The sequence below is a fragment of the Callithrix jacchus genome, chromosome 22 (assembly GCF_049354715.1).
Source record: "Callithrix jacchus isolate 240 chromosome 22, calJac240_pri, whole genome shotgun sequence".
Taxonomy (NCBI): domain Eukaryota; kingdom Metazoa; phylum Chordata; class Mammalia; order Primates; family Cebidae; genus Callithrix; species Callithrix jacchus.
In genome coordinates, this window is record NC_133523.1 from 13700222 (window position 1) to 13726186 (window position 25965).

Consider the following 25965-nt stretch of genomic DNA (forward strand, 5'->3'; position numbering starts at 1 on the left):
GTTTCTTGCTTATGTGTCTGTGGTTTAACTACTACAGCTCTGCCTTGGATGATTGGCCCGGGTCAGGTGGACTCCCTGTCTTCTTGAGACAGGTGGAAGCAGTCCTCTCTGTTTCTCTATTTGGAAATGCTATTTTCAAGAAAGATGGCAGGAGCACAAGAAGGGAAGCTCTCCCCACTCTGAGTCCAGGGACAATACTCCCACCCCAACCCCCTGCTGCAGGAGGCTGGCCGTGCACATGTGTGTAACTTTTCTTACTTTCTTTCCCCTTCCCTTCCTTCCTCTTTCCCTTTCCCTCCCTCCCTCTTTCTCTCTCCCTTCCTTCCTTCTTTTTGACGGAGTCTTGTATCACCTAGGATGGAATGCAGTGGTGCAATTTGAGCTGACTGCAACCTCTGCCTCCCAGTTTCAAGTGATTCTTGTGCCTCAGTTTCCCAAGTAGCTGTGACTACAGGTGTGTGCCACCATACCTAGCTCATTTTAATATTTTTAGTAGAGACAGGGCTTAGCCATGTCGACCTGGTTGGTCTTGAACTCCTGGCCTCAAGTGATCCACCTGCCTTGGCCTCCCAAAGTGCTGGGATTACAGGCATGAGCCATGGAACGTGGCCACATGTGTGTTAACTTCTACCTTTTCCCTGCCCAGGCACAGATTCTCATGACCCACACACTCCACATCCTGCCCTAGGCTGATTGGATCGTGGTGCTGGCAGATGGGGCCATTGTAGAGATGGGATCCTACCAGGAGCTTCTGCACAAGAAGGGGGCCCTCATGAGTCTTCTGGATCAAGCCAGACAGCCAGGAGAGGAGAAGGAGGTACTAGGTGGGCTTTGCTGATTCTCCGTGCCTGGCTTTTGCCACCCTTGGGGAAAAAAGGCTCAAAGGGTCCTACTGGCAAGAGTGGCGTGCTCTGGTCACACCCTCCCTGCAGGCCCATGCCCAGAAGCGGATGGCTCTCCAATAGGTCACCTCTCTCCAGGAAGAGCCAGTAACACTATCTACAAGCCAGGGGCTATGCTAAGTGCTTCTGTAAAAAATACACCACTTCATTTGCTTCTCAGAGTGCCCTCAGAGGCATGTGAAGTTACTGCTGTCATTTTACAGATGAGCAAAGAGCGTTAAATTAGTTGCCCAAGGTCACCAGGTTTGAACCTGAGTGTGTCCAACTCCAGAGTCTATGCTTGCAGTTGCTATGGAGACAGCACAAGGTTTTGGTGCCTAGAAAGCTACAACATGCCAGCTAGAGTTTCTAATAATCCAAAGAACACAGAGTCCGCTGGATACGTGACAAGGTTCTGGAAGTAGAGTTGCCAAGCCAAGCTCACCCACAATGAAAAGTAGCAACTCGCAGCACATCACATGTATTAGCTCACTGAATCAACATGATGCCCTGTGGGGCTGGGACTAGAATCATTTCCATTTCACAGATGAGGAAACTGAGGCCCACAAGTTAAGGAACTAGTCCCAGATTACATGGCTTTTAAGTAGCAGCACTGGGATTTGCATCCAACCAACTTGATTCCAGACAATGTGTTTTTTAATTACTAGGCTTTTTACTATCCCTGCTTGACAGAGCAAGGACTCACCCAGGTCTCCCTCAAGCTCAGACTTTGTCTCTTCTGAGAACATCTGCTTAGGATTGGCCCACCCTGGCTAAAAACCCTAAGTGTTGATTCACAATGTCCCAGTCCTGAAGCTTGAAGCTAGAACTTGCCTGTTTGTATTGGTCAGCTTTTGCTGCAATGATGCTATGTAACAAATAGCCCCCCAGCTCTCAGCAGCCAACGCTAGCAGTTATTTCTTGCTTACAGGTCTGTGGTTAAACTTCTACAGCTCTGCCTTCAGTTACTGGCCACATCCGGGGCATAGTGGTGGGGAGGTGTCCTTCCTGGGAGAGATGGCACCTGAGGGTAGGTGGGAGCGCAAAAAAAAGCAAGCCAGAAAAGAGCATTCCAGACACAAGGAACTGCTTGAGCAAGGCTGTCAGGAGAAACAGAGATAACTTTATACAGTGTTCACTGCTGCTTTTCCAACCTGTGAATCAAGTTCACAGCAGGTGCTCAAGTCACTGATTGAAAAACTGAATGAGTGAGTGAATGCCTGAATGATGTTCCTGGAAGAACTCAGAGTGGGGTGTTGAGGTTGCTGGAGAGGTGGCAGGAGCCAGAACAGGGAAAATGGATGGTCAGAGCAGTTAAGGCCACGTGGTCAGTGGGTTTCACTGAGTATCTGGACCATGTCGTGTGACAGGACTCTCTTGACCTTGCAGAAACAACCTGGGACCAGCACCAAGGACCCTAGAGACTCCTTTGCAGGCAGGAGGCCGAGCATAGACCTGAGAGGTGAGTCCACCATGGTGCCACACTCAGAAAGGCACAGGCTGGGGCTGATGTAGCTGTGTCTCGGGCAGTTAGGGGGCAACCAGCACCATTATGGATGGAGCACCTGCTGAAGTCCCCCCATGGCGCCCTGCTGAGGGATAATTCACCAAAATCGGTCCAGTTGGCCAAGATGATTAGTTCCCCATAGGGCCAGTTCATGGGATGAACAAGTGCCTTCCAGCGTGATGGATGTCTTCAAGGGGGCCAAGCCAGCTTGCTGGAGTTGTCACAGTGCTGCAGTAGGGCAGGGCTGGTTCCAAAGAAAGACTCTCCCCTTAGTTGTTAACCACCATGCCAGGCCCAGTTATTTCTGCTTTGACAGGTGGGTTATGCGCAGGGCTTGGGTCTATACACACAGCCTCACTTGCTGTTGGCCAGAACACATGGACAAGAGGCCAGCAGGAGGCCTGCGGTCCCCATTTCACTCAGCTCCCTCCAGCTGGGACAGCTGAGCTCACCCTCTGAAGCAGAGGGACCTGCTGCCTGCTACTCTCCCCTCTTAATGAGCGGGATCTTAGGAAGCAGAACCACAAACCACTGGTATCAGGTGCTTCGAGCTTAAGTGCCTTCTATACAGGGGTGCAGGGTAGCAAGGATCCTGAGGGGCCTCAGTCCCTGGGGATCACTGGGGCTGACCCCCATCCCAGCTAGCCACCCTAAGGACACTTCTCATACACAGACCAATCCCACGGTGTTCATGGCGCACAAGAATCCGAAGTAAGATCAGATGGATAGGTAGTCATGTTTGGAGAAAACCTTTAGATACATTAGGGCTGGGTGTGGTGGCTCACACCTGTAATCCCAGCACTGTGGGAGGCAGAGGCAGGTGGATCACCTGAGGTCAGGAGTTCGAGACCAGCCTGGCCAACATGGCCAAACACTGTCTCTATTAAAAATACAAAAATTACCCAGGCCTGGTGGTGCACGCCTGTAGCCCCAGCCACTCGGGAGGCTGAGGCACAAGAATTGCTTGAACCCACGAGGTGGAGGTTGCAGTGACCAGAGATTGTGCCACTGCACTCTGGCCTCGGCGACAGAGCAATACTCCATCTCAAAAATAATAATCATAACATCTGTCTAACTTAATGTGCCTAAAATTTTGTTTCATTCTGTTCTGTTTCTGAGACATAATCTCTCACTGTCCCTCAGGCCGGAGTGCAGTGGCACGATACCAGCTCACTGCAACCTTTGCCTTCTGAGTTCAAGAGATTCTCATGCTTTAGCCTTCCAAGTAGCTGGGACTATAGGCGTGCACAACAAGGCCCGGCTAATTTTTGTATTTTTAGTAGAGACAGGGTTTTGCCATGTTGGCCAGGCTGGTCTTGAACTCCTGACCTCTGGGGATCTGCCTGCCTCGGCCTCCCAAAGGGCTGGGATTACAGGCACAGGTCAAGGCACCTGGCTGACAGAGGTTAATTGAGTAAAGAGTGATCTGCACATCATGTAGCTGCTGAACCAGAATATGGACAGAAAAAGGAAGGTGGAGGACAGAAAACAGAAGTGAGGTCAGAAACAGCCAGATTGGTTGTAGCTCAGCGTTTGCTTTATTTGAACATGGTTTAAACAGTTGGCTACCTTTGATTGGCTGAAATTCAGTGATTGACACATGAGTAGGCTGCAGTCTGTGTAGGAGTCCAGGTAATTTACAGTTCACTATGTATGGGAAAACCTTTAGGCCAAACCTAAAATATGTAAGGAGGCAGCTTTAGGCTAAACCGAATAGCAGGTAGGCAGACAAGTATATACAGATAAACAGATATGTAGATGGATGGATAGATATTACCCCATCTTGACAGCTGAGGAAACTGAGGTACAGAGTATTAAGTCAGCTCACTCATCCACAGATAAGACATTCGAAAAGTCTTCAACATCTGAATTGTGCATAATTTATATTCTGTCAGTTGGACTGACAAATCTGATGGTTAAACAGTAGGGGCAAAACAGTTGCACCAAAGCTTAAGCCAAAATCAAAATTCTGAGAACAGGATGGGTGCACTGGCTTATGCCTGTAATCCCAGCACTTGGGGAGGCTGAGGTGGGCGGATTGCTTGAGCCCAGGAGTTTGAGACCAACCTGGGCAACATAGCATGACCCCGTCTCAAAAAAGAAAAAAATAAAATTTTGAGAGCCGAGTTCCAATGGTGGGCAAAGTAAGTTCATCCTGTGAAATGGCATCAGAAGAATGGGCTTGCTTGACTCTGGGGTAATAGATGGCATTTAGCTGGGTGCCACACAGGGAGAAGGGAAGTGTGATACCAGGTCAGTATTCTGTTGGATGGATGGATGAAAGACTGAATGAACTAAGAGTATACCCTGAGCTCAGTGGCTATCAGTGGGCCTGAGGGTTGGGCACATACACCCCACCATTGGGAGAGACACTGACTTCATCTTTATTTCCTCTAAACAGGTCCATCATGTCGATCCTTGAGAAGGACCACACTGCTTCATTAGCCCAGAGAGGGGTTCCTCTAGATGACCCTGACAGGACAGCATGGCCAACAGGAAAGGACAGTGTGCAATACAGCAGGGTAAGCACCAGCTTGGCCCACCCCTCCCCGCCCACTGCTGCCACCCCCAGGGGCCCAAGTCCTCCCACCAGATGTAGCAGTTGGCAGGGGCAGTGGTGATACTCACCTTTCTTGAGTACCTACTATGTGCCAGTAGAATTCTAGACCTTTGTTTTCTTAATCCTCACAACCACTCTAAAATATAGATATGATAGCTCTATTTTAGACATACATAAAAAGTCTTTTAAAATTTACTTTATTTTTGAGAGAGTGGCTCAGACACTTACCCATCCTGGACTGCAGTGATGTAATCACAGCTCACTTGCAGCCAAGTTAAAAGACTTGTCTGTGTCCTCATAGCTAGCCTGGGACTCAAATCTAGGCCAGTCCAGGTGTGAAGCTTGTCCTGTTTCTCCCCTTCTATATGGCTACATACCTCCACCCACCTACTTACCATCCCGTCATCCACCTAGGTGCTCATCCACCCACCCACTCATCTATCCATCCCACCCACTCATTTATCTCATCCCATCCATTCACCCACCTACCCGTTTATCCAACCCATCCATGTAACCCAGCTAACAATACATGCCAACCACTCCCTCACCTACACATCTCTTTAGCTGTTACTCATTCACCCACATACCCACCTACGCACCCACCCCCTCGTTCATCCAGCAAACACATACACAATGCCCACTATGTGCCAGGCTAAATCTGGCAGCTACTGGATACTAGTGAGGATAGACAGAGTAAATAATTAGGCTGATAAACAAGCTATGTCTGACAACAATAAGTGCTATAAAGTAAGAATGGCCAGGTATGGTGGCTCACACCTATAATCCCAGCACTTTAGGAGGCCGAGGCAGGTGGATCACAAAGTCAGCATTTTGAGACCAGCCTGGCCAACATAATGAACTCTGTCTCTACTAAAAATACAAAAAAAATTAGCTGGGCGTGTTAGTGGGCGCCTGTAATCCCAGCCACTTGGGAGGCTGAAGTAGGAGAATCACTTGAACCCAAGAGGTAAAGGTTGCAGTGAGCCAAGATTGTGCCATTGCACTCCAGCCTGGCACAATGGCTCCAAAGTGGTAAGTGCTTTAGGGTGCCAGAGAAAGGGGTCCCCTGAGGCTGGCAGGCAGTGAGTGGGGGCGAGATAAGAATCTCAGAATTTCCGTTTGTTTTGAGATGGACTTCTCCTCTTGTCACCCAGGGTGCAGTGCAATAGCACAGTCTCGGCTCACTACAACCTCTGTCTCCCATGTCACCCAGGCAGGAGTACACTGGCACAATCATGGCTAACTGCAGGCTTGAACTCCTAGGTTCAAGTAATCTCCCAAACAGCTGGGACCATGGGTTTAACAAAACACCATGCCTTGTTAATTTTCCTATTTTTAAAGAGATGGAGTCTTGTTTCCCAGGCTGATCTCAAACTCCTGGCCTCAAGTGATCCTCCCTCCTTGGCCTCCCAAAGTGCTTGGATTACAGGTGTGAGCCACCACACCCATCCAGAAGGGTTTTCTTGAACACCCGCCATGTGTCACGCATGCTCATAATAACCTCCATTTCACAGATAAGGAAGCTGAGGCACAGAGAGGTTCGGCCACTGGTTTAGGGTCCTGCTGCTACAAATCTGAAGTTCGTGCACAGTTGCGGCCAGTCAGGACTATTGAAAACATCCATCTAATCCTATCTTGTCACTTGCCTGTCCATGGCTATCTCTTGCTCTTAGAACAAATTCCAGCCAGGTAGGTGACTCACACCTGTAATCCCAGCACTTTGGGAGGCCAAGGCGGGCATATCACCTAAGGTCAGGAGTTTGAGGCCACCCTAGACCAACACGGTAAAACCCCATCTCTACTAAAAATACAAAAATCAGCGAGGCGTGGTGGCGGGTACCTGTAATTCCAGCTATTTGGGAGGCTGAGACAGGAGAATCGCTTGAATCTGGGAGGCGGAGGTTGCAGTGAGCCGACATCACGCCACTGCAGTCCAGCCTGGGTGAGACTGTCTCACAAAAGAAAAAAAGAAAAAAAAAATGAATACTAACTCACTGGGGATCGTATAGGAGGTGGGGGTTCTCAGGCTAGCCAGGGCCTGTGGGGGAGATGGAGCTCCTGGTGGGAGGAACAGAGGGAGAACCCATGGGGTCTTTGTGGTGGTTCCCTCTGCCCATTGGCTTGTTTTCTGAGAGCTTTGCCTGGCCTTGCCTCAACTCACCCCTCCTTCCAGGGGCGCTCTCTGCCTCCCTCTTTGTCCTGTGTGCTACAGGTGAAGGCTGCAGTGCACCTGGCCGACCTGTGGCCCATGGAAACCCACCTTCTGCCTCTATGCGCTCTTCGTTTTATTCTGCCAACAAGTGGCCTACTTCTGCCAGGGCTGCTGGCTGAGTCTGTGGGCAGACAGCCCTGCAGTGGGTGGGCAGCAGACACAGGCAGCTTCTCAAAGTGTGGCCCCAGGATCAGCAGCAGTCTCACCTTGGGACTAGTTAGCAGTGTACACTCATAGGCCCTAGCCCAGGTCTACTGACTCAGACACTATGTAGGTCAGCCCATGAATCTAGGTTTTAATTAACCCTCGAAGTAATTCTGATGCACACGAATGTTTAGAAACCACTGGCTTACCTCTGTTTGCTCTCATTTTGCACATGCTCTTTTACCAGGGCAGGTCTGATGGCCAGTAGCCATCATATCATCTCACTTTAGCAATTCAACATGTAAAATGTTTCTCCAGCTCATTAGTCATATATTAATCCCAGAGAAGGTTCTGATTGGCCATTGTGGCTGCTGTATGCATCTCTGAACTCATCACAGTAACTGAATGAATAGTAGACTCTGATAGACTAGGCTGTGTCATGTGACCACCTCTCTGATCAGGTCCCATGATTGACAGTACCCCAACCCAGCCCCTTCCCACAGGAAACCAAACACAGTAGTCAGATAAAAACCCTGGCTAGGGCTGGGCATGCTGTCTTACACCTGTAATCTCAGCACTTTGGGGCTGGGCACAGTGGCTCACACCTGTAATCTCAGCACTTTGGGAGGCTGAGGCAGGCAGATCATGATGTCATTAGTTTAAGACCAGCCTGACCAACATGGTGAAACCCTGTGTCTGCTAAAAGTACAAAAATCAGTTGGGCATGGTAGTGCATGCCTGTAGTCCCAGCTATTCGGGAGGCTGAGGCAGAATTGTTTCAACCCAGGAGGTGGAAGTTGCAGTGAGCCAAGACTGCACCACTGCACTCCAGCCTGAGTTATAGAGCAAGACTCCATCTCAAAAAAAAAAAAAAACAAAAAAAAAAAACCTGGTACCATCCAGTATGAAGAGAGGAGCCACCCACGGGGTCTGTCACTAGGAACAGGGACAGTGTTGAATGAATGACTTAATGAGCCAGTGAGTAAGGCAAACTCCCAAAGTCCAGAGGCCACTGTGCCAGGGGCATCACCTTGCATAGTCTATGGTGGTGTTGAGCCACTGGGCAATGGTGAAGACACTGCATCCTTTGAACTGCATCCGGATGATGGACTGAATGAGGTTGCCCATTTCCAGGTCCACGGCCGCTGTGGCCTCATCCAACACAAGGATCCAAGGATCTTAATCTTGCTCAGCAGGGCCCGAGCCAGCACACAAGCTGGTGCTGCCTGACACTTTACTGGAAGAAAAAGACCAGTAGTAGACAGTGTTGTGTCAAACCACCCCGACCCTGAACCTAGGCACAGGCTGGGAGAAGTGAGACAAGACACTCTGTGGTCCTTGACCAGAAAAGCCCATCCACTCCCAACATCTGTGCCTGCAGCAGACATCACTGGTCAATCTGAACACATCTATTCAGCAAGATGCAGGTTCATAATCATCTCAAAACAGTGGCTCACACCTACAAACCCAGCACTTTGGTGGCTGAGGTGGGAGGATTGCTTGCAGCCAGGAGTTTGAGACCAGCCTGGGCAACAAAACAAGACCTCTGTCTTTCCAAAAAACAAAAGTAAAAAAATTGGTTGGATGTGGTGGCACACTTCTGTAGTCTCAGTTACTTGGGAGGCTGAGGCAGGAGGATTGCTTGAGTCCATGAGTTTGAGGCTGAGCTCGAGCCACTGTACTCCAGCCTAGGCAACAGACTGAGACCCTGTCTCTTAAAAAAAAGAGCCAGACACAGTGGCTCACATCTGTAACCCAGCACTCTGAGGCCAAGGCAGGTGGATCACTTGAGGCCAGGAGTTCAAGACCAATCTGGCCAATGTGGTGATACTCCATCTCTACTAAAAATGCAAAAATTAGCTGGGTGTGGTGGTGGGCGCATGTCATCCTAGCTACTTGGGAGGCAGAGGCAGGACAATTGCTTGAGCCTGGGGGTGGAGGTTACAGCTGAGATTGTGCCACTGCACTCCAGCCTGGGTGACAGAGAGAGACCCTGCCTCAAAAACAAAAAAAGGCCTCATATCCATGCATCTCTATCCAACTGTGGGGCCATGATAGTTGCCTCTGCACGCAGACATGTACCTTGTTTTGGCCAACGGGACACCAGCAAACATAAGGCCAGCCAAAAGAATACTGCGAGATGCACATGGGACTTTATAAGCTCTTGTGTCCCTGTCATCGCCATGACAACATGCCCAAGAAGGTCAGATCTGCTGGAGAATGAGGAATGCGCACATACCCTTCTTGTCCCACCTGAGGTCAAGTAGATCAGCCGACAGCCTGCTGATCCCAAGACATGATGTGAGCCCAGCCGAGATCAGCAGAGCCACCTGCCTGACTGCCCTCGCAAGGGAGCAGAGATCACTGCTTTGTTTGAACGTGACTGAGACTTTGTGGTTGGTTGTCACGGAGATGGATAACCAAACCAGAACCAGATACCCACAAAGAACACCAGAGTTGGACCCCAGAGGTGCCCCTGCTGTGCCAGGCATTAATGCTCTAGTTACTGGGTCATGGACAGATCTCCAGTATGTTGGGAGAAGGACCAAGACAGCTGGGGACTTGGGGGGCTCAGAGCAGTGCTAGTGACCAACTGGTACAGAAGCCTTTCTCTAGCTTAACAACTGAGGGCCACAGTCAACTGAATGGAGCTGGTGTGTATAAAAGGAAATGCATTGTCCATCCTGGTTGTTATACCTCATGGTACAAAGAGCCTGCATTTAGACCCATTTTACAGATACAGAAACTGAGGCTCCAAAAGCTGAAGGGACAAATGGGACATCAGCACAACTGGGACTCAAATCCAGGTCTGACAGATCTGGGCAGAATATTGAAACACCCCTACTGAGGTAGCACCTAGGAGACCTTGAGTCTACCCCCGCCTACCTGAGGTTCTCTCCACCTTCTGCGCACTCACGGTCCAGCCTATCAGGAAGGGCTGATGCGAAGTCCTTCAGGTGAGCCAGCTCCAGGGACGTCCAGACTTTATCTGAGTACTGGCTGAACGGGTCCAGCTTCATGCAGAAGGAACGCGAAAGCAAAACAGGGTCCTGTTCGGAGAAAAGAGAGTGGTGGCATGTGATGCCTACGTCACGCTGACATGCATGAAGAGGTGAGTCACAAGGACTTCTGGCCAGGACTGGTGAAGGTGGGGTTTCAGAGCTCCTCAGAATCACTGTTTCTGGTGATGTTAATAATGCAGAAAAAGGCCAGGTGCAGTGGCTCATGCCTATAATCCCAGCACTTTGGGAGGCCGAGTTAGGCACTTCACTTGAGGTCAGAAGTTTGAGACCAGCCTGGCCAACATGGCAAAACCCAGTCTCTACTAAAAATACAAAAATTAGCCGGGTGTGGTGGCATACACCTCTAGTCCCAGCTACTCGGGAGGCTGAGGCAGGAGAATCACTTGAACCCAAGAGGTGGTGGTTGCACGAGCCGAGATCAGGCCACTGCACTCCACTCTGGGTGACAGAGCAAGACTGCTCCTCCCTCCAAAATAAATTCCTTAATAACGGGAAAAAAGTCTGGAAAATCCGAGTCTGGCAGAATAAGATAGATTTCCTTTCCATACAACGTCCTTGAGGCTTCAATATGCACATGGGTTGAGAACCTTACAGAATTGAGAGGTAAATCCTCATGGTAAAGTCCTGTGGATTTCTGTCCTCCAGAGATTAATCTAGAAAATCCTTATTTTGGTCAGGGATGTTGGCTCACCCCTGTAATCCCAGCACTGTGTGTGGGAGGCTGAGGCAGGCAGATCACTTGAGATTAGCAGTTTGAAAACCAGCCTGTGTAACATGGTGAAACCCCGTCTCTACTACAAATACCAAACTAGCCAGGCATGGTGGCGTGCACCTGTAATCCCAGCTACTTGGGAGGCTGAGGCAGGAGAATCACTTGAACTCAGGAGGCAGAGATTGCAGTGACCCGAGATCGCACCACTTCACTCCATCCTGGGACACGTAGTGAGACTCTGGGAGGCTCAATTTAAAAAAAAAAATACTTTTTTTTACCAAACACTGCATGTTCTCACTTTTAAGTGGTAGCTGAACTCTGGGTGTTCGTGGATGTAAAGATGGGAACAACAGAACAGGAGTGTCCAAAAGTAAGGAGAGATGGAGGAGGGGAATGGCTGAGAAACTCACTCTCGGGTGCTCTGTTCAGTATTAGGGTGATGAGATCCACAGAAGCCCAAGGGCCAACATTACACAGGTGCCCATGTAACAAGCCCGCATGTGCGCCCCATGATCTAAAATTCAAAAGAAAACATTCTTATTTCTTGTCTAGCTCTTAGAAGGGCTAGAGAGTCTCAGTCTGACTCTGACAAGAGAGAGAGAAGACAGTGTCCTTTTGGATTTTTCTGGATGCTCAGAAAACTACCACTTGCAGGGAAAGGAAGTCGGGAGTGATACTCAGTGATTTTCCACATTGTTAACTCTAAGAGGAAATTCAGGGAAGCAGCAGCATAGCCTAATCAGAATAATGAAGGCCAGGTGTGGTGGCTCACACTTGTAATCCCAGCACCTGGGAGGCCAAGGTGGGCAGATCATTTGAGCCCAGGAGTTTAAGAGCAGGCTGGACAACATGGTGAAACCTCATCTCCTCTAAAAAAAAAAAATTAATTAATTAACTGGGTGTGGTGGCATGTGCCTGTAGTCCCAGCTACTCAGGAGGCTGGCTTAGGAGAATCGCTTGAGCCTGGGAGGCAGAGGTTGCAGTGAGCGGAATTGCATGGAGACGGACTTCAGGGGAAAAAAGACCATTTCAGGAAGAAAAAAAAATGAAGTAGGGCCACAAGTATGTTTGTCCCCAAACTAAACATACATCACTGTTAGTGCAGTCATAGGGCATGCCACCCCTGGCTCACCTCTTGGGTAGCACCCAGACCCCACCTGGGGGATGAAATCTTGAAGCAGAGGTTGTGCAAGCCGATCTTGGCAATGGTGATATCATCGATGATGATCGTTCCTTCGGCAAACTCATTGATCCGAAAGAAGCCCAGGGTCAGGGACGACTTCCCTGCCCCCGTCCGCCCCATGATGCCAACCTGGAGGATAGAAGGGACCGGGTGTGGTGGGAATGCTGGCATCTGGACTTAGCCCTGCCCCACAGTGCCCTTATCTCTGCCCTACCTCAGGCATTGGTCATCTCGTCAACGCAACTCCACATCCCGTCCCTCACCCATTGCCCAGAGACACTCCTTTAAGGGTGTTTGGCCAAGGGTCAAGAAGGACTCTCTTCCCTTTGCCAGGCTCCCAAAAGGAATTCCTCAACTTTTTATAGGTTACTAGAGACCTCAAAGGAGACACATAAGAGGCAGAAGGAATTTCCAACAAAGCCCTATTTGTTTCGACTCAGTAACTATTTACTAATAATTAGGCATTTCCTCATTTCTCCACACTGTTTTTCACACCTCCGATGGTGAGTTTCCCCTCATCAGCTGTTGAAATACCTGAAAGATTCAAGCAGATCTTCAGTGCCCTTTGCCATGACCTGGTCTCCACATGTCCTCGTTTGAAGGAACTAAGTTCTCCAGGTGATGGCCAATAATGATATTCCTCATCTCCAATTTTCCCTGGGTGTCACAGAGCAGCATACGTACAGAAATTCTCATGACATAACATAAGCCATGAAGACTTAGCAAGGGCCAGGCACAGTGGCTCATGCCTATAATCCCAGCACTTTAGGAGGCCAAAGCGGGTGGATCGCCTGAGTCAGGAGTTTAAAACCAGCCTGGCCAACACGGTGAAATCCTGTCTCTACTAAAAATACAAAAATTAGTCAGGTGTGGTGGCATGTACCTGTAGTCCCACATACTCAGGAGACTGAAGCAGGAGAATCACTTGAACCCGGGGGATGGAGGTTGCAATGAGCTGAGATGATGCCTCTGCACTCTGGCCTGGGCAGCAGAGTAAGACTCTGTCTCAGAAACCACCCCCCCACCCCGCCCGGAAAAAAAAAAACTTCCAGGGGCCAGGCATGGTGGCTGACTCCTATAATCCCAGCACTTTGGGAGTCTGAGGTGGGCAGATCACTTGAACTCAAGAGTTGCAGACCAGCCTGGGCAACATACTGAGATCCCATCTCTACAGAAAATACAAAAATGAGCCAGGCATGTGGCACACGCCTGTAGTCTGAACCACTTGTAGTCCCCTCACTTGGGAAGCTGCAGTTGCAGTGGGCTGAGATCACACCACTGCACTCTAGCCTGGGCGAGAGAGAGAGACCCTGTCTCAAAAAAAAAAAAAAAAAACTTCCAAAACATATCTGTGGGGCTCATTTGGTCTCTGGGCTATCAGTTCACTTAAGCTTTCACTTCTACAAGTTGGATGCGCTCTAACGACTTTCACTGCCACAATCTACTCCCAACCCCTGCAGCAGCCATTCAGGTGGAAATGCGGAGCTGTGAGTGACAGGGCAGATGCCGCAGCTAGGTTCATCCACCTGGTGGCACCCTGTGCCCGACTTGGGAATGGGGTGGTGATGTGTACCCACCTTTTCTTCCCCATTGATGTACCTGAGAACAAAATCCAGGTCTTCTCGGTAGCACCGGCAGTAGTTCCAGAATTCCACTCGGCCCACCTGGAGCCAGCTGCTGGGCAGAGCTGTTTCCTGGATTTGCCAGGGTGCCTTGAATCACAGCAGAGGGAGAAAGTAAGGAATACCCAGTCCATCCTAGAAAGCTGTGACTCCCCCAACCTCCCCTCCCTCTCACTCTGCTGCCCAAGGTGACCTCCCAGGCCTTAGCACTGGGGGTTTGCTCTTCCCTGTATGACCCCCCTCACATCCTGCGGATCTGTGATCGATGCAGAGGGCTCTCATCCCTCTGTCCCCTCCCACGCTGTCTTCTCCTTTAGAGTACTGCCCGCCTCCAGCCCTCTCAGGGCTCGTATACTCGAGTGTATTCTGTCTCCCACGCTCACTGCACCTCCACTCAGTGAGGACAGGCTCTAATTGTTCACCATGGTATCCCAGGGCTCAGAGCACATAGTAGGTGCTCAATAAATATGGACATAAGAGTGACACAGTTGCTAACATAGAGGGGGAACCAGTGGTAGAAGACACAGAAACTCAGGGAACATCATCATCTCTCAGTAGGTCAGCGAAACCCTTTGTGAAGCTGTCATCTCTCTGTAATAGACAATGGCTGACTAGACCATAGTTCACTTTTGTCTGCCAGAATTAATCTGATGTTCATGTTCACCTTTCTCTTAAAATAACTGTACAACTGACTTGTATCGAAATGGTTCTTTTTATTTTTGTGAAACGGAGTTTTGCTCTGTTACCCAGGCTGGAGTGCAGTGGCGTGATCTCAGCTCACTGCAACCTCCACCTCCCCGGTTCAGATGATTCTCCTGCCTCAGCCTCCCGAGTAGCTGGGATTACAGGTGCCTGCCACCACGCCCAGCTAATTTTTGTATTTTTAGTAGAGACGGGGTTTCACCATATTGGCCAGGCTGGTCTTGGACTCCTGACTTCATGACCCGCCCACCTTAGCCTCCCAAAGTGCTGGGATTACAGGCGTGAGCCATGGCGCCCGGCCACAGATACTGTTCTTAATATGAACGTAGTAGGTAAACTTTTTAAAATGTTTTCTAACAAAATATAAATGTTGTCCCCAGATTTTTTTAACCTCAAGGAAATGAATAACAGCTTGTCAGAGACTTCCTATAGAAACAGTTTTTTAGATAACTGTCATTAGGTTGGATAAGGCAGTAATTTTGAAATAGCCAGCAGTAGTACATCTTACCCATGTCTTTAGGCTGATGCCAAGTTTTAAGGGTACAGACAACACTGATGTTTTTATGCACAGACTGCTCTAGGTATTTGAGGAACACAATACAGAGATTTTAAATGATTCTGTAAAATCCGCACTGTTCTGTTTCTCTAAAGTGTTTGTGATTTGTTCCTCACGCTGCAGTGAGTGAAAAACAAGAAAACAGTAACCTAAACCTTGCGGTATGTTTCAATGTTGGGTGAATTTTTCTTTTTAGACACCAATAGAACTTATTTGTCTGATTAAAACAAATTTAAAAATAAATATTTATGGATGGAGTCAATGAAATGAGTGGTCTTCTCTGGACAGGCACAAGAATAAAAGTGAGTTACCTGGCTGCCCACCCCGGCGGGAAGGCAAGGATAAAAGTGGGGACCATATCTCAGTGCCTCGTCATCCTCACAGCAATCCCATGTGGAGGGTCCTTCAGTTATCCCCAGTTTACACACAAGGGGACTGAGACAGGGGAGGTAGCTTTCCGAGGGAAACGCAACTCTGCTTCTGAAAAGCAGTCCAGTTCAGCATTTCCTGAGGCCCACAGCTGGATGTGGCATGGGCCAGGTTCAGTGGTTTTAGCCTCAGAGAATGCACATCCCTCTAGGGCACACAGGTGGGGAACTAGGCTGCTGAGCACATGGCCAAGCTCAGGAGCACCGCGGAGGGAATGTAACAAGAAAACGTCGGGCACCTTTTAGGCAAGACACTCAGCCCTTTTGTGGATGTGCTATAAAATAACAGTGTTGCCTGGCATGGTGGCTCATGCCTGCAACCCCAGCAGTTTGGGAGGTGGAGGTGGGAAGATCACTTGAGGTCAGGGGTTCAAGACCAGCCTGACCAACATGGTGAAACTCTGTCTCTACTAAAAACACAAAAATTAGCTGGGCATGGTGGCAGGAGCCTGTAATCCCAGCTATTTGGTAGGCTGAGGCAAGAGGATCACTAGAACCCGAGAGGCAGAGGTTGCAGTGAGCCAAGAGCATGCCAGTGCACTCCAGCCTGGGTGACAGAGAGTCTCTCAAAACACACACACACACTGTTATTTTTTATTTTGTGGAGACGAGGTCTCACCATGTTGATGGTGAGATGGTCTTGAACTTCTGAGCTCAAGTGATCCACCTGCCTCAGTCTCCCAAAAGTGCTGGCATTACAGACATGAGTCACCGCACCCATCCAAAAAGTAAGTGTTATTACTGAGCACTTAGAGTGCAACTAATGCAAGTTGCTCTGCTCAGCACTTGAGACCCATGATCTCATCGGAGTCTCACAGCAGCCCTTAGAGGCAGTGACTATCATTATATACGGATGCAAAGCCGCCTCAGGGTTCCAGAAAAGGTGAGGCCTCACAGGATAACATGTAGACCCCACTTATGTTGAAAGAAAAAGAAACAAGGAAACAAATGTGTGGGGTATGTGGGAATCCCACAGAACAGGGAAGTTCTGGAGGAAATACACCTAAATGCTAATGGGGCCTCTCGGTGGGAACAAGAGGAACGGGGTGAACAGGAACCAACTTTCATTCTCCCCCATAAAGTTCTTGTGTGTGTGTGTGTGTGTGTTTTTGTTTTGTTTTTAAGATGGAGTCGCTCTGTTGCCCAGTCTGGAGTACAGTGATGTAATCTCAGCTCACTGTAACTTCCGCCTTCCAGGTTCCACCGATCCGCCCACCTCAGCCTCGTGAGTAGCTGGGATCATAGGTGTACACACCACACCCAGCTAATGTTTGTATTTTTAGTAGAGATGGGGTTCACCATGTTGGCCAGGCTAGTCTCGAACTCCTGGCCTCAAGTGATCTACTCACCTTGGCCTCTCAAAGTGATGGGATTACAGGTGTGGGCCACCGTGCCCAGCTGTGTATTGATTTTGTTTTAAACAAGCATATCTCTATAATTTATGTACATCATTGAAAGGGAGATGCTAGGACAGCACAGTGGGGGGAATGGAGAGAAGCACGTGGAACTTTCTATCTACATATAAAAATACATGTATATACAGACAGAACAGTGGTAGTAAGGGCAATTACTTTCTCTTGTGATTGTCAGATACACTCCTTCTAAAAATATGAAAGTAAATCAAAAGTAAAATGCTTTTAAAAACAGAATTCGTGCCAGGCGTGGTGGCTCACGCCTGTGATTCCAGCACTGTGAGAGGCCAAGGTGGGCAGATCACAAGGTCAGGAATTCAAGATGAGCCTGGCCAACATGGTGAAACCCCATCTTTACTAAAAATAGAAAAATTAGCTGTGCAAGGAGGCGCGCACCTGTAGTCGCAACAATTCAGGAGGTTGAGAATCGCTTGAACCCAGGAGGTGGAGATTGCAGTGAGCTAAGATTGCGCCACAGCAATCCCGCCTGCTGACAGAGCGAGACTCGGTCTCAAAAAAAAGAAAACAAACAATTCAATCAAACTGCACGGTTTAACTGGGTGAACTGCATGGCATGTGAAATTCATGTTAATAAGGCCATTATAACAACCCATAAAATAGCTGCGCGGGCTGGTGGGTACCTGTAATTCCAGCCTTCAGCCTGGGTGAGAAAAACAAAATTCCGTCTCAAAACAAAAATAAAAAACTAATGAAATACCTGTAAATGAATTCAGTGTCAAGTTGGAAGCTGCCGGTGTAATGCACCCTCGGTTCCTCAGGGGGGCACTCACGCCATTCTTTCAATGCTCACCGGTACCATGGGACCTGCTTCACCCAGAATGTTAAAGGAGTGGGCAGAGGTCACCTCTGTGAATTCCTGGGGAGGACAGAACTTACCAGAGGCCTTGGTGTCACTCCCAAGGGGCATTTCCTCAGGAGGCAGTGTAGTATGACTCCCATGGCACTGGAGAGGGTCTCCGAGGAGGCGCAGGCTCAAAGCCTAGGTCTGCTATTTACCAGCCATGTGATCTTGGACAAGTAACTTCACTTTTCTATCTGTTTCCTTGCCTGTAAAATGGTGGTAATCAAAATTATCGAAATTATCAAGCTGGGCCGAGCACAATAGCTCCCGCTTGTAATTCCAGCACTTTGGGAGGACAGGAGGATCACTTGAGCTCAGGAGATTGAGACCAGCCTGGGTAACGTGGCAAACCCCCATCTCTACTAAAACTACAAAAGCCAGCTGGCTGTGATGATGTGTGCCTGTGGTCCCAGACACTCAGGACGCAGAGTAGGAGAATCACTTGAGCCTGGGAGGCAGTGAGTGAGATCACACTACACTCCAGCCTGGGCAAGACTGAGACCATGTCTCAAAAATCAATCACAGGGTGAGGTAAAGACTGACTGCCTTATTCTGTGTTAAGCGTTTAGGTCTGGGCCTGACATACTACAAGGCACAGTGCCTGTCCCTGTTACCATTACTTGCGTGTGTGTGTGGGGTGGGGGGGGGTCACCAGGCATCACTGTGACTGTTATCACTGTTGTTTCTACTCGTGCTGCTGTTCAGGGCCTAAGAAGGCAGTTATTAAGGACAATGTGACATCAAAGTCTGGAGACAAGGGTCCCAGATGTTCTACCACGCCACATGGGACCTTGAAGCCACCATCCCTCCCCAGGCTCCCTTTTTCTCCATCTATAAAAAGAAGACTGGGGTTAATGACTGCAGGTTTCCCAGACTTGGTTCAGTTCCCAACTGCATCATTTGTGTAGTATGCAGGCACTGATTCTCTTGTTTGAATACACTTAATCAACTCACTTATGCCTCATTTCTCAGCTTACTTCAGAGGATAATTTATTACAATCGCAAATGGAAAAGTACTATTTTCCATAACAGGAGTCTCCCATACAACTACATAACAGACAGGCCGGGCACGGTGGCTCACACCTGTAATCCCAGCACTTAGGGAGGCTGAGGTGGGTGGATCACCTGAGGTAAGGAGTTCAAGACCAGCCTGGCCAACCTGGTAAACCCCATCTCTACTAAAAATACAAAACTTAGCCAGGCATGATAGCTGGCGCCTGTAATCCCAGCTAATCAGGAGGTTGAGGCAGGAGAATTACCTGAACCTGGGAAGTGGAGGTTACAATGAGCTGAGATCGTGCCACGGCACTCCAGCCTGGATGACAGTGACACACCATCTTTTTTTTTTGTTTGTTTGTTTTGACATGAAGTCTTGCTGTGTCGCCCACGCTAGATTTCCGTGGCATGATCTCGGCTCACTGCAACTTCTGCCTCCGGGGTCAAGCGATTCTCCTGCCTCAGCCACCCGAGTAGCTGGGATTAGAGTTCCCACCACCACACCAGGCTAATTTTTGTAGTTTTAGTAGAGAAGGGGCTTCACCATCTTAGCCAGGCTTGTCTTGAACTCCTGACCTCATAATCCACACACCTCGACCTCCCAAAGTGTTGGGATTACATGGTGTGAGCCACTGAGCCCAGCCAAGACTCCATCTTAAAAAAAAAAAAAAAAACACCAAATACATAACAAGTAACAGAAGGTTATTTTTGACAGAAGACAGAGGCTGTCCTGTTGAGGGCTCCAAGTGTGAAGGCTGCTATTTATCCATCTGTCAAAGGGAGATCATCTCAATTGCTAAGATGTTAAAGACCTGCTAGCACCAAACTCAGACCTTCTCTGTGATACCATCAAAAGGTATGAAAGAATTGGAGGGAAACAACTTCAGAAGGTAAAGTGAACACCTTCTGAATGCTCTGCCAGCATCCCACAGTCTTGTATGCGGATACCCCAGATCTTGGGGAAAGCTGGTCAACTATTCTCACCCTAAAACCAGGCTCTAAGTAAGTGCTGCCAAAAGACTGGACGAGCGTAAGATGCACTTGTACCTGATGGGTATCCAGCTCTCTCCTGCTGAGAGGCGGAGGGTGCACAGGACAGGGCTCAGAGACGTCTTTGGGATAAAGTGACAGCACAGACCCAGAGGTCAGGCCAGGGCCGTCGCCTGCCTCCCTCTCAGGTTCTGAATACTCCTCGAGTCTCTCCATGGCCACAATGTCGGTTTCCATCTCAGATGACATCCGAACCAGCCAGTTCAAGTACACGGTGACCTGCAAGGGGAAGAATCACGTGGCATTTCTAGAGTGAGCAGGCGTACTTTATTTTCCCATGTTTCTTTTTCTTTTAAATAAGATAACAGGAAACAAATTATTTTCAATAAAAATGAATCATGGGAGGCCAAGGCAGGTGGATCGCCTGAGGTCAGGAGTTTGAGACCAGCCTGGCCAACATGGCAGAACACATCTCTACTTAAAATACAAAAATTAGCTGGGCGTCGTGATGCACACATGTCAACTATTTGGGAGGCTGAGGCAAGAGAATAGCTTGAACCTAGGAGGTAGACCTTGCAGTGAGCTGAGATTTTGCCACTGCACTCCAGCCTGGGTAACGGATTGACACTCTGTCTCCCTCCCCCGCAAAAAACAGTGATGAATTATGAAACATTCAGGTAAGAATGGTATAGAAATGAGCAACCCAGGCGTAGCCATCACCCAGGCCTGCCACACTGCCATCTCCAAGGCATATACCACGTTTCCACAATAACCTATGGGCCACATAAGTCATCAGAAAGGAGACTGGAAAATATTGTGAACCAGGTGACAATATAAAAACACAGTGTATTACCATTTGTGAGATGCAGCTCAAGCAGTGCTTAGAGGGAAATTCATAGTTTTAAAAGCATTCCCCTTGTACCTGTAAGTATCTTCTTGGGCCCATCAAGGAATGTCTTTGATGGGGAAAATCCTGGCAACATGTCAAATTCCTCTCCATTCTAGTTGGTCACCAGGCATCGTATCCACTCCTCAAACTCCAGGCCTCTCCCTTTCCTCTCCCCCATTCCTGGAGTTGGAATCAAAAGCAAAGCACAACTGGCTCCCCCATTAACACATGTTAACGATCCAGCCACGAGCATCCCCTCTTACCTGCAATGAGTAAGACACTGGGAGGCCCGCCAAGCCAGCACCAAGGCTGTGCCTGGAGATCACTGCAAACGGCAGCAAACAGGACAGTGCAGTTACCCACACACTCCAGACGCACAGCCAGCCACCTGGACAAGACACACGGGCAGACAGACAGGCATGGGGTCAGCGTTTCAGAGACTTGGCTTCCAGCGCTTGGAGACAAAAGGGAACACTTTGCTAACTCAAGTAACTCCACAATAGTTGCAGAGAGAGGCCTTCTTGGCACTGCTTTTTCAAAACAGGCACAATGGCACAGGGTAGGGAGGGCAGAAAGGGAATAATGCCAGTAAATCCTATTAATCTGGCAAACCCATGGATTAAACCAGAGCTCTCCAGAGGCAATCTTCCCTGGAATCTGAAGCTGGCCTTTTTGAGAACCAAGTTTTCCTCATTGAAGCCTTTAAAATATACACATATAGGCCGGGTGCAGTGGCTCAGAGTTGTAATGCCAGCACTTTGGGAGGCTGAGGCAGGTGCATCACCTGAGGTCAGGAGTTCAAGATCAGCCTGGCCAACATGGCAAAAACTACTAAAAATACGAAACTTAGCTGGGCATGGTGGCGCATGCCTGTAATCTCAGCTCCTTGGGAGGCTGAAGTGGGAGAATTGCTTGAATCTGGGAAGGTGAAGTTGCAGTGAGCCCAGACCGTGGCACTGCACTCCAGCCTGGGCGACAGAGCGAGACCCTGCCTCAAAACTAAACAAAAAGCAAAACAAATATATATATATATACACATACATACATATATACATACATACATAATGTGCAATAACACACACACACACAAAAAGACATCCTGGAAATTCCTAAATACTAAGGAGACAAAAACATCAAGTATAAGAGGCACCAGTGATTTAAAATAACCATCAATGTTTCTTAACTTTTGGCTAAGAACAAGCATAAAGTAACCGTCTCATTACCAGAGAGATCTGAGAGGGGAAGGGAAACAATGCTATGATTGATCATCACTGTAACGTTCCAAAGCCAGACTCTCCTCCTTTTCAAAATGTTAAAATATACTATTTCACCCTTAAAATAGACACAGAAATCTTTTTAGTCATTTTGTTTTTTGAGATGGGGTCTTGCTCTGTCATCCAGGCTGGAGTGTGGATGTCATGATCACAGCTCACTGCAGCCTCAACCTTCCAGATTCAAGTGATCCTCCTGCCTCAGCCTCTTGAGTAGCTGGGACTACAGGCCCATGCCACCATGCCTGGCTAATTTTTTTTTCTTTTAATTTCTTTTTTTGTTTTACACAGATTCTCCCTACAGTGCCCAGGCTGGTCTCGAACTCCTGGGCTCAAGTGACCCTCTTGCCTTGGCCTCCCCATAGTGCTAGGATTAAAGGCGTGAGCCATCGCACCCAGCCATCTTATTTGTTTAAAGCTAGGCCTTGTATAACACAAGAACTATTATTTTAATGTTCTAAAATATAAACCATTCTAGGAAGATGGGGTGTTGGTCTTTTATCAATTGCAGCCCTCATGAACCATTTGACTGATGGACTACTCTGGCAGACACAGCCAGATTGTCACAAACTCCTCCCTAAAAATTCTGCAAGGGAAGTCAAGGTCTCTCGTTATTCAGGGTTGGCACGCCCACCTGACACTATGGGGTTAGAGCGTGTAAGACAGGCTAGTGGTTATAGATCACCTCTGTGTGCTGGTACGTTTTCAGAAAAGCTTATCAGGAAGCAAATGGGTGAGAGGGGTGCTGTTTTAGGGATAAGCCAGACACGTCTCTAAATTCAGCAAATAATCAGCAAACGTCTGCCTCTTTTGGATTGATGCTATTATCTGTGTCCACAAGATGTCAATCTCCTACCCCATCTCCTTTTTTTTTTCTTCCAGAGACACGGTCTCACTCTGTCACCCAGGCTGGAGTGCAGTGGTGCAATCATAGCTCACTGCAGCTTCAAATTCCTGGGCTCAACTCATCCTAGGACTCAAATGAAGCTAGGACTATAGGCACACAGCACCATCCCAGGCTACTTTTTTTTTTTTAAGGGGGAAATGGGGTCTTGCTATGTTGTTGCTCAGGCTGACCTTGAATACCTGGCCTCAAGGAATCCTCCTGCCGCAGCCCCCTAAAGTACTGGGATTACAGGCATGAGCCAGGACATGTGGCCCACAAGATGCCAATCTCATGATTCAGCTTAGTGACATTAGTAAATTGCTTCTGACACCCTTCACCCAGGGGTGCATGACCACCCCCAGATGGAAACAGCGTTGTGAAGATACTCAATAGCAGAGTCTGCCACTGACAATCTTCAAGCCTCTCCATCCTTTCTGCGAAGGCCCAGTTTGCCTTTACACCCACCACAGGTATGAAGAAGAGATCAAGGCAAAGGGACAAAGTGCTCGTGCGCCTCCTCTGACCCCTCCCGCAGGCCCACCATTCCCACCTGTTGGCCACAATGCTGGGGTAACAGGCCTTCTGGTTCTCATCCACCTTCAGGTCACTCAGTGGATAAAGTGCTCCTGCTCCTCACAGGTCCAAATGATGCTGACCCCCAGCAAGGTCTCATTGAAATGGGAATAGACAGGGGAGCGGCTGACCGACTCGAGGTGCTTCAGCTGCCAGGAGGTGGCCACGTAGAACCTCTGGAGTTGAGAATGGACATGGAAAGCTGAGGCAGGCTCTCTCATTCCTCATCCTCCCAGGGCTGTGCTGGAGAAAGTCTAGACAGAACCGATACCTCCAGGAGGCACAATGTTAGAGCCGGGCCGCTCCCACAGGGGAGCCCACTCACCTAGTGAGCCACAGGCACAGCACCGCCAACCACGAGGACAAAGACAATAAGAGGTCGTGCCTATGCAAAGCCCAGTGCCCCAGGCATTGTTCTAAGCATTTTTACACACATCAGTTCATTCAGTTCTCACAAAAAACCTACCAGGTGCTCATTCCTACATATGATGGGTAAACTGAGGCTCAAAGAAGCTAGTTAATCTCCTCCCCAAGGTCACATGGCTAACAAGGGGCAGAGCTGCAGTTCGAACCCAGGCCATGTGGGCTGCAAAGTGCTAACCTCTACCCTGCACAGCCTCTCTGAAGTCTTTGACCTCTAGTGTTTTCTGGATCCAGCACAGTGGTTTTAGGCACAGCCTTTGAGGTCAATCAGACCTCAGTTCAAATCCTGACTCAACTAGTAATTCGCAACATAAACATGGGTAATATGTTATTTCTCTAAGCCTCAGGTTCCTTATCTGTAAAATAGGAACAACAGTGCTTGCTCGGTGAGGCGTGGTGGCTCACACTCGTAATACCCACACTTCGGGAGGGTGAGGCGGGAGATCACTCGAGGCCGGGAGTTTCAGACCAGCCCAGGCACATGAGAAAACACCATCTCTACAAGAACAGAAAATTATTTTAAAAAAACAAAAAACAAGACTTGCTTCACAGGGTAATTGTGAGGCTGACAGGTAGCAATCACACAGTCATCCGTCTGATGTAAATTTGCACGTACACATTATTTCACAAATCACACAGTCATACACAATGTCACTAAGCATAGTGCCTGGTAATAACAGAAACAGCTGTTTCTGTAGATAAGAAATGAATATTAGCAATTTCATACAGTTTGACCTAACGAAAAGCACTCAGTTCGACGGTGACTACTGTGAGCATTAAGTGACAGAATTCTGCCTATTGATCACATCCCCTCAGGGGGAACTGTTTATTCCATGGCCAGTTCCAGCACTCTCAGCCCAGCTGAGACGCCCATGAGGACAAGGCAAACCTTGTCACCTGCCTCTCCTTCGATGGCCTCCCAGTGCTCTTAGAGGTGCCAACCATGCTTCCCCCCACTCACCTCATCCTGTAACTCCCCCTGCTTTCCTGCATGCAGGCCACCTGCCTCCACCACTATCCCTGTCCCATACGGGCCATTCCTCATCACCCAGCAGATGACAGCACAAATGTCACTTCCTCACGAAGCCCTTCCCATCCTGCAATGTGGGCACCATCTCCAGGCTTCAGTGTCCCAGCCCCTAGGCTACAATGACACATTTCACAAGCAGCTCCATGCAACCTCGTGGGCAGACACCTCATCTGCTCTGCCTGCCCCAACCTGGGCATTCAGCCAGTGCCAGGCACCGAGAGCCGCCCATAGGTCTTGTTAGATTCATAACAAAAGCCAACCACCTTATGGAAGCTTTGAGGAGCTGTGGAACATATGCTGGGACGGCCGTCTGAGGACACTTGCGCTCTCCTGGTCTAGGTTTCGTCATCTATGCACAAGGAACTGGTGAGCCCGGGGTTCCTGATTCCAAAAAGTGCCTACAAGTGCTTATCAACAGCAGAGCTCGGAAAACTAATGACAGGTTGCTAGAAACTCGGCCTCCCTGTGTCCTGCCCTGGGCCAGATATACTGGGCCACCTTGGGGCAGAGTCCAACAGAGAGCATCGACAGCAGCAGGTGGCTTTTACAAGGCCTCTGTGGTTGGCAGCTTCTTTCTGGGTGGCAGCATGGGCATTAGTTGGAACCCACAGATGGAAAGCCTTCTGGGGCCCAGAAATGCTGTAAGTGAACCCACCTACTGCACAACCACAGATCAGCTCAGAAGAGCTGTTCCGTCAATTCCCAGAATGTGGATCAGGTATCATTTCTTGTCCTGTTCCCACCACCTCCCATGAAATCCCAAGCCCTCCGCATGCCTGAAGGCCCAGGTGATCTGCCCCATCTTACCCTGGACCGCCCCCCTTACTCTCTCACCAGCTTTCTTTTTGAACAGTCCAGATGCCAATTGCTCTGATGTGTGTAAGTGTGTTCCCTGTTCAATTTCCTCCCCTTACTACTGCCTCTGAACCTTATTTACTGGAAAAATCTAATCTGAGAAAATATTTGTTCAGGAATGATCTGTTTTATTTTGAGACAGAATCTTGCTCTGTCACTCAGGCTGGAGTGCAGTGGCACAATCGTGGCTCACTGCAACCTCTGCCTCCCAGATTCAAGCAATTCTCCTGCCTCAGCTTCTCTAGTAG

General features: G+C 48.9%; 3 protein-coding genes across 43 annotated transcripts in view; 1 reads left to right on the top strand and 2 right to left on the bottom strand.

Annotated features, from left to right (window-relative positions):
• The window catches only part of LOC118150100 (ATP-binding cassette sub-family C member 6), a 47580-nt gene that overhangs the window by 16635 nt on the left and 4980 nt on the right, over positions 1 to 25965 (top strand). For 13 of the 36 annotated variants that reach the window (XM_078358923.1, XM_078358931.1, XM_078358922.1 and 10 more), the window contains 5 exons: positions 647 to 817; positions 2271 to 2343; positions 4790 to 4910; positions 6463 to 10416; positions 19516 to 19656. Coding sequence is in view for 5 of the 36 variants with exons in the window: in XM_078358951.1 (XP_078215077.1) it covers positions 689 to 817; positions 2271 to 2343; positions 4790 to 4833 (246 nt within the window). In the remaining 31 variants the exon portion in view is untranslated. Of the gene's footprint in view, positions 1 to 356; positions 455 to 646; positions 825 to 2270; positions 2344 to 4789; positions 4911 to 6462; positions 15369 to 19515; positions 19657 to 25965 lie in introns of those variants that run through there. The other 23 variants (XM_078358942.1, XM_078358945.1, XM_054249449.2 and 20 more) reach the window with 6 other exon arrangements.
• Positions 3904 to 19985, bottom strand: LOC128930438 (multidrug resistance-associated protein 1-like). 2 transcript variants are annotated; one of them, XM_078358956.1, is made up of 9 exons: positions 19848 to 19985; positions 17840 to 18010; positions 13800 to 13934; positions 12172 to 12351; positions 10191 to 10354; positions 8335 to 8541; positions 6789 to 6896; positions 5017 to 5084; positions 3904 to 4064 (listed from the first exon to the last, which is right to left on the bottom strand). In XM_078358956.1, exons 2-6 carry the CDS (start codon positions 17900 to 17902, stop codon positions 8484 to 8486), a joined length of 600 nt encoding a protein of 199 aa, XP_078215082.1. In that variant the 5' UTR covers positions 17903 to 18010; positions 19848 to 19985; the 3' UTR covers positions 3904 to 4064; positions 5017 to 5084; positions 6789 to 6896; positions 8335 to 8483. The 2 variants fall into 2 exon arrangements, with proteins under 2 accessions (XP_078215082.1, XP_078215083.1); XM_078358957.1 differs by lacking the exon at positions 19848 to 19985 and having other exon boundaries at positions 13822 to 13934.
• LOC144580717 (uncharacterized) overlaps positions 20713 to 25965 on the bottom strand; it is a 100880-nt gene continuing 95627 nt past the window's right edge. For 4 of the 5 annotated variants that reach the window (XM_078358962.1, XM_078358961.1, XM_078358959.1 and 1 more), the window contains 2 exons: positions 20943 to 21067; positions 20713 to 20859 (listed from right to left, as the gene is read on the bottom strand). In XM_078358962.1, the coding sequence (XP_078215088.1) occupies positions 20792 to 20859; positions 20943 to 21067 (193 nt within the window). In that variant the 3' untranslated portion in view covers positions 20713 to 20791. Of the gene's footprint in view, positions 20860 to 20942; positions 21068 to 23386; positions 23586 to 25965 lie in introns of all 5 variants that reach the window. The other variant, XM_078358958.1, reaches the window with a different exon arrangement.

Excerpts from the sequence above, each read along its gene's own strand:
- LOC128930438 (XM_078358956.1), bottom strand. The coding sequence starts at position 17,902 with ATGGGAGTCATACTACACTGCCTCCTGAGGAAATGCCCCTTGGGAGTG. Across the intron at positions 13,935-17,839 it reads GAGTGACACCAAGGCCTCTG|GCACCCTGGCAAATCCAGGA; the intron begins GTAAGTTCTGTC and ends CTGTGATTCAAG. Across the intron at positions 12,352-13,799 it reads ACATCAATGGGGAAGAAAAG|GTTGGCATCATGGGGCGGAC; the intron begins GTGGGTACACAT and ends TCTATCCTCCAG.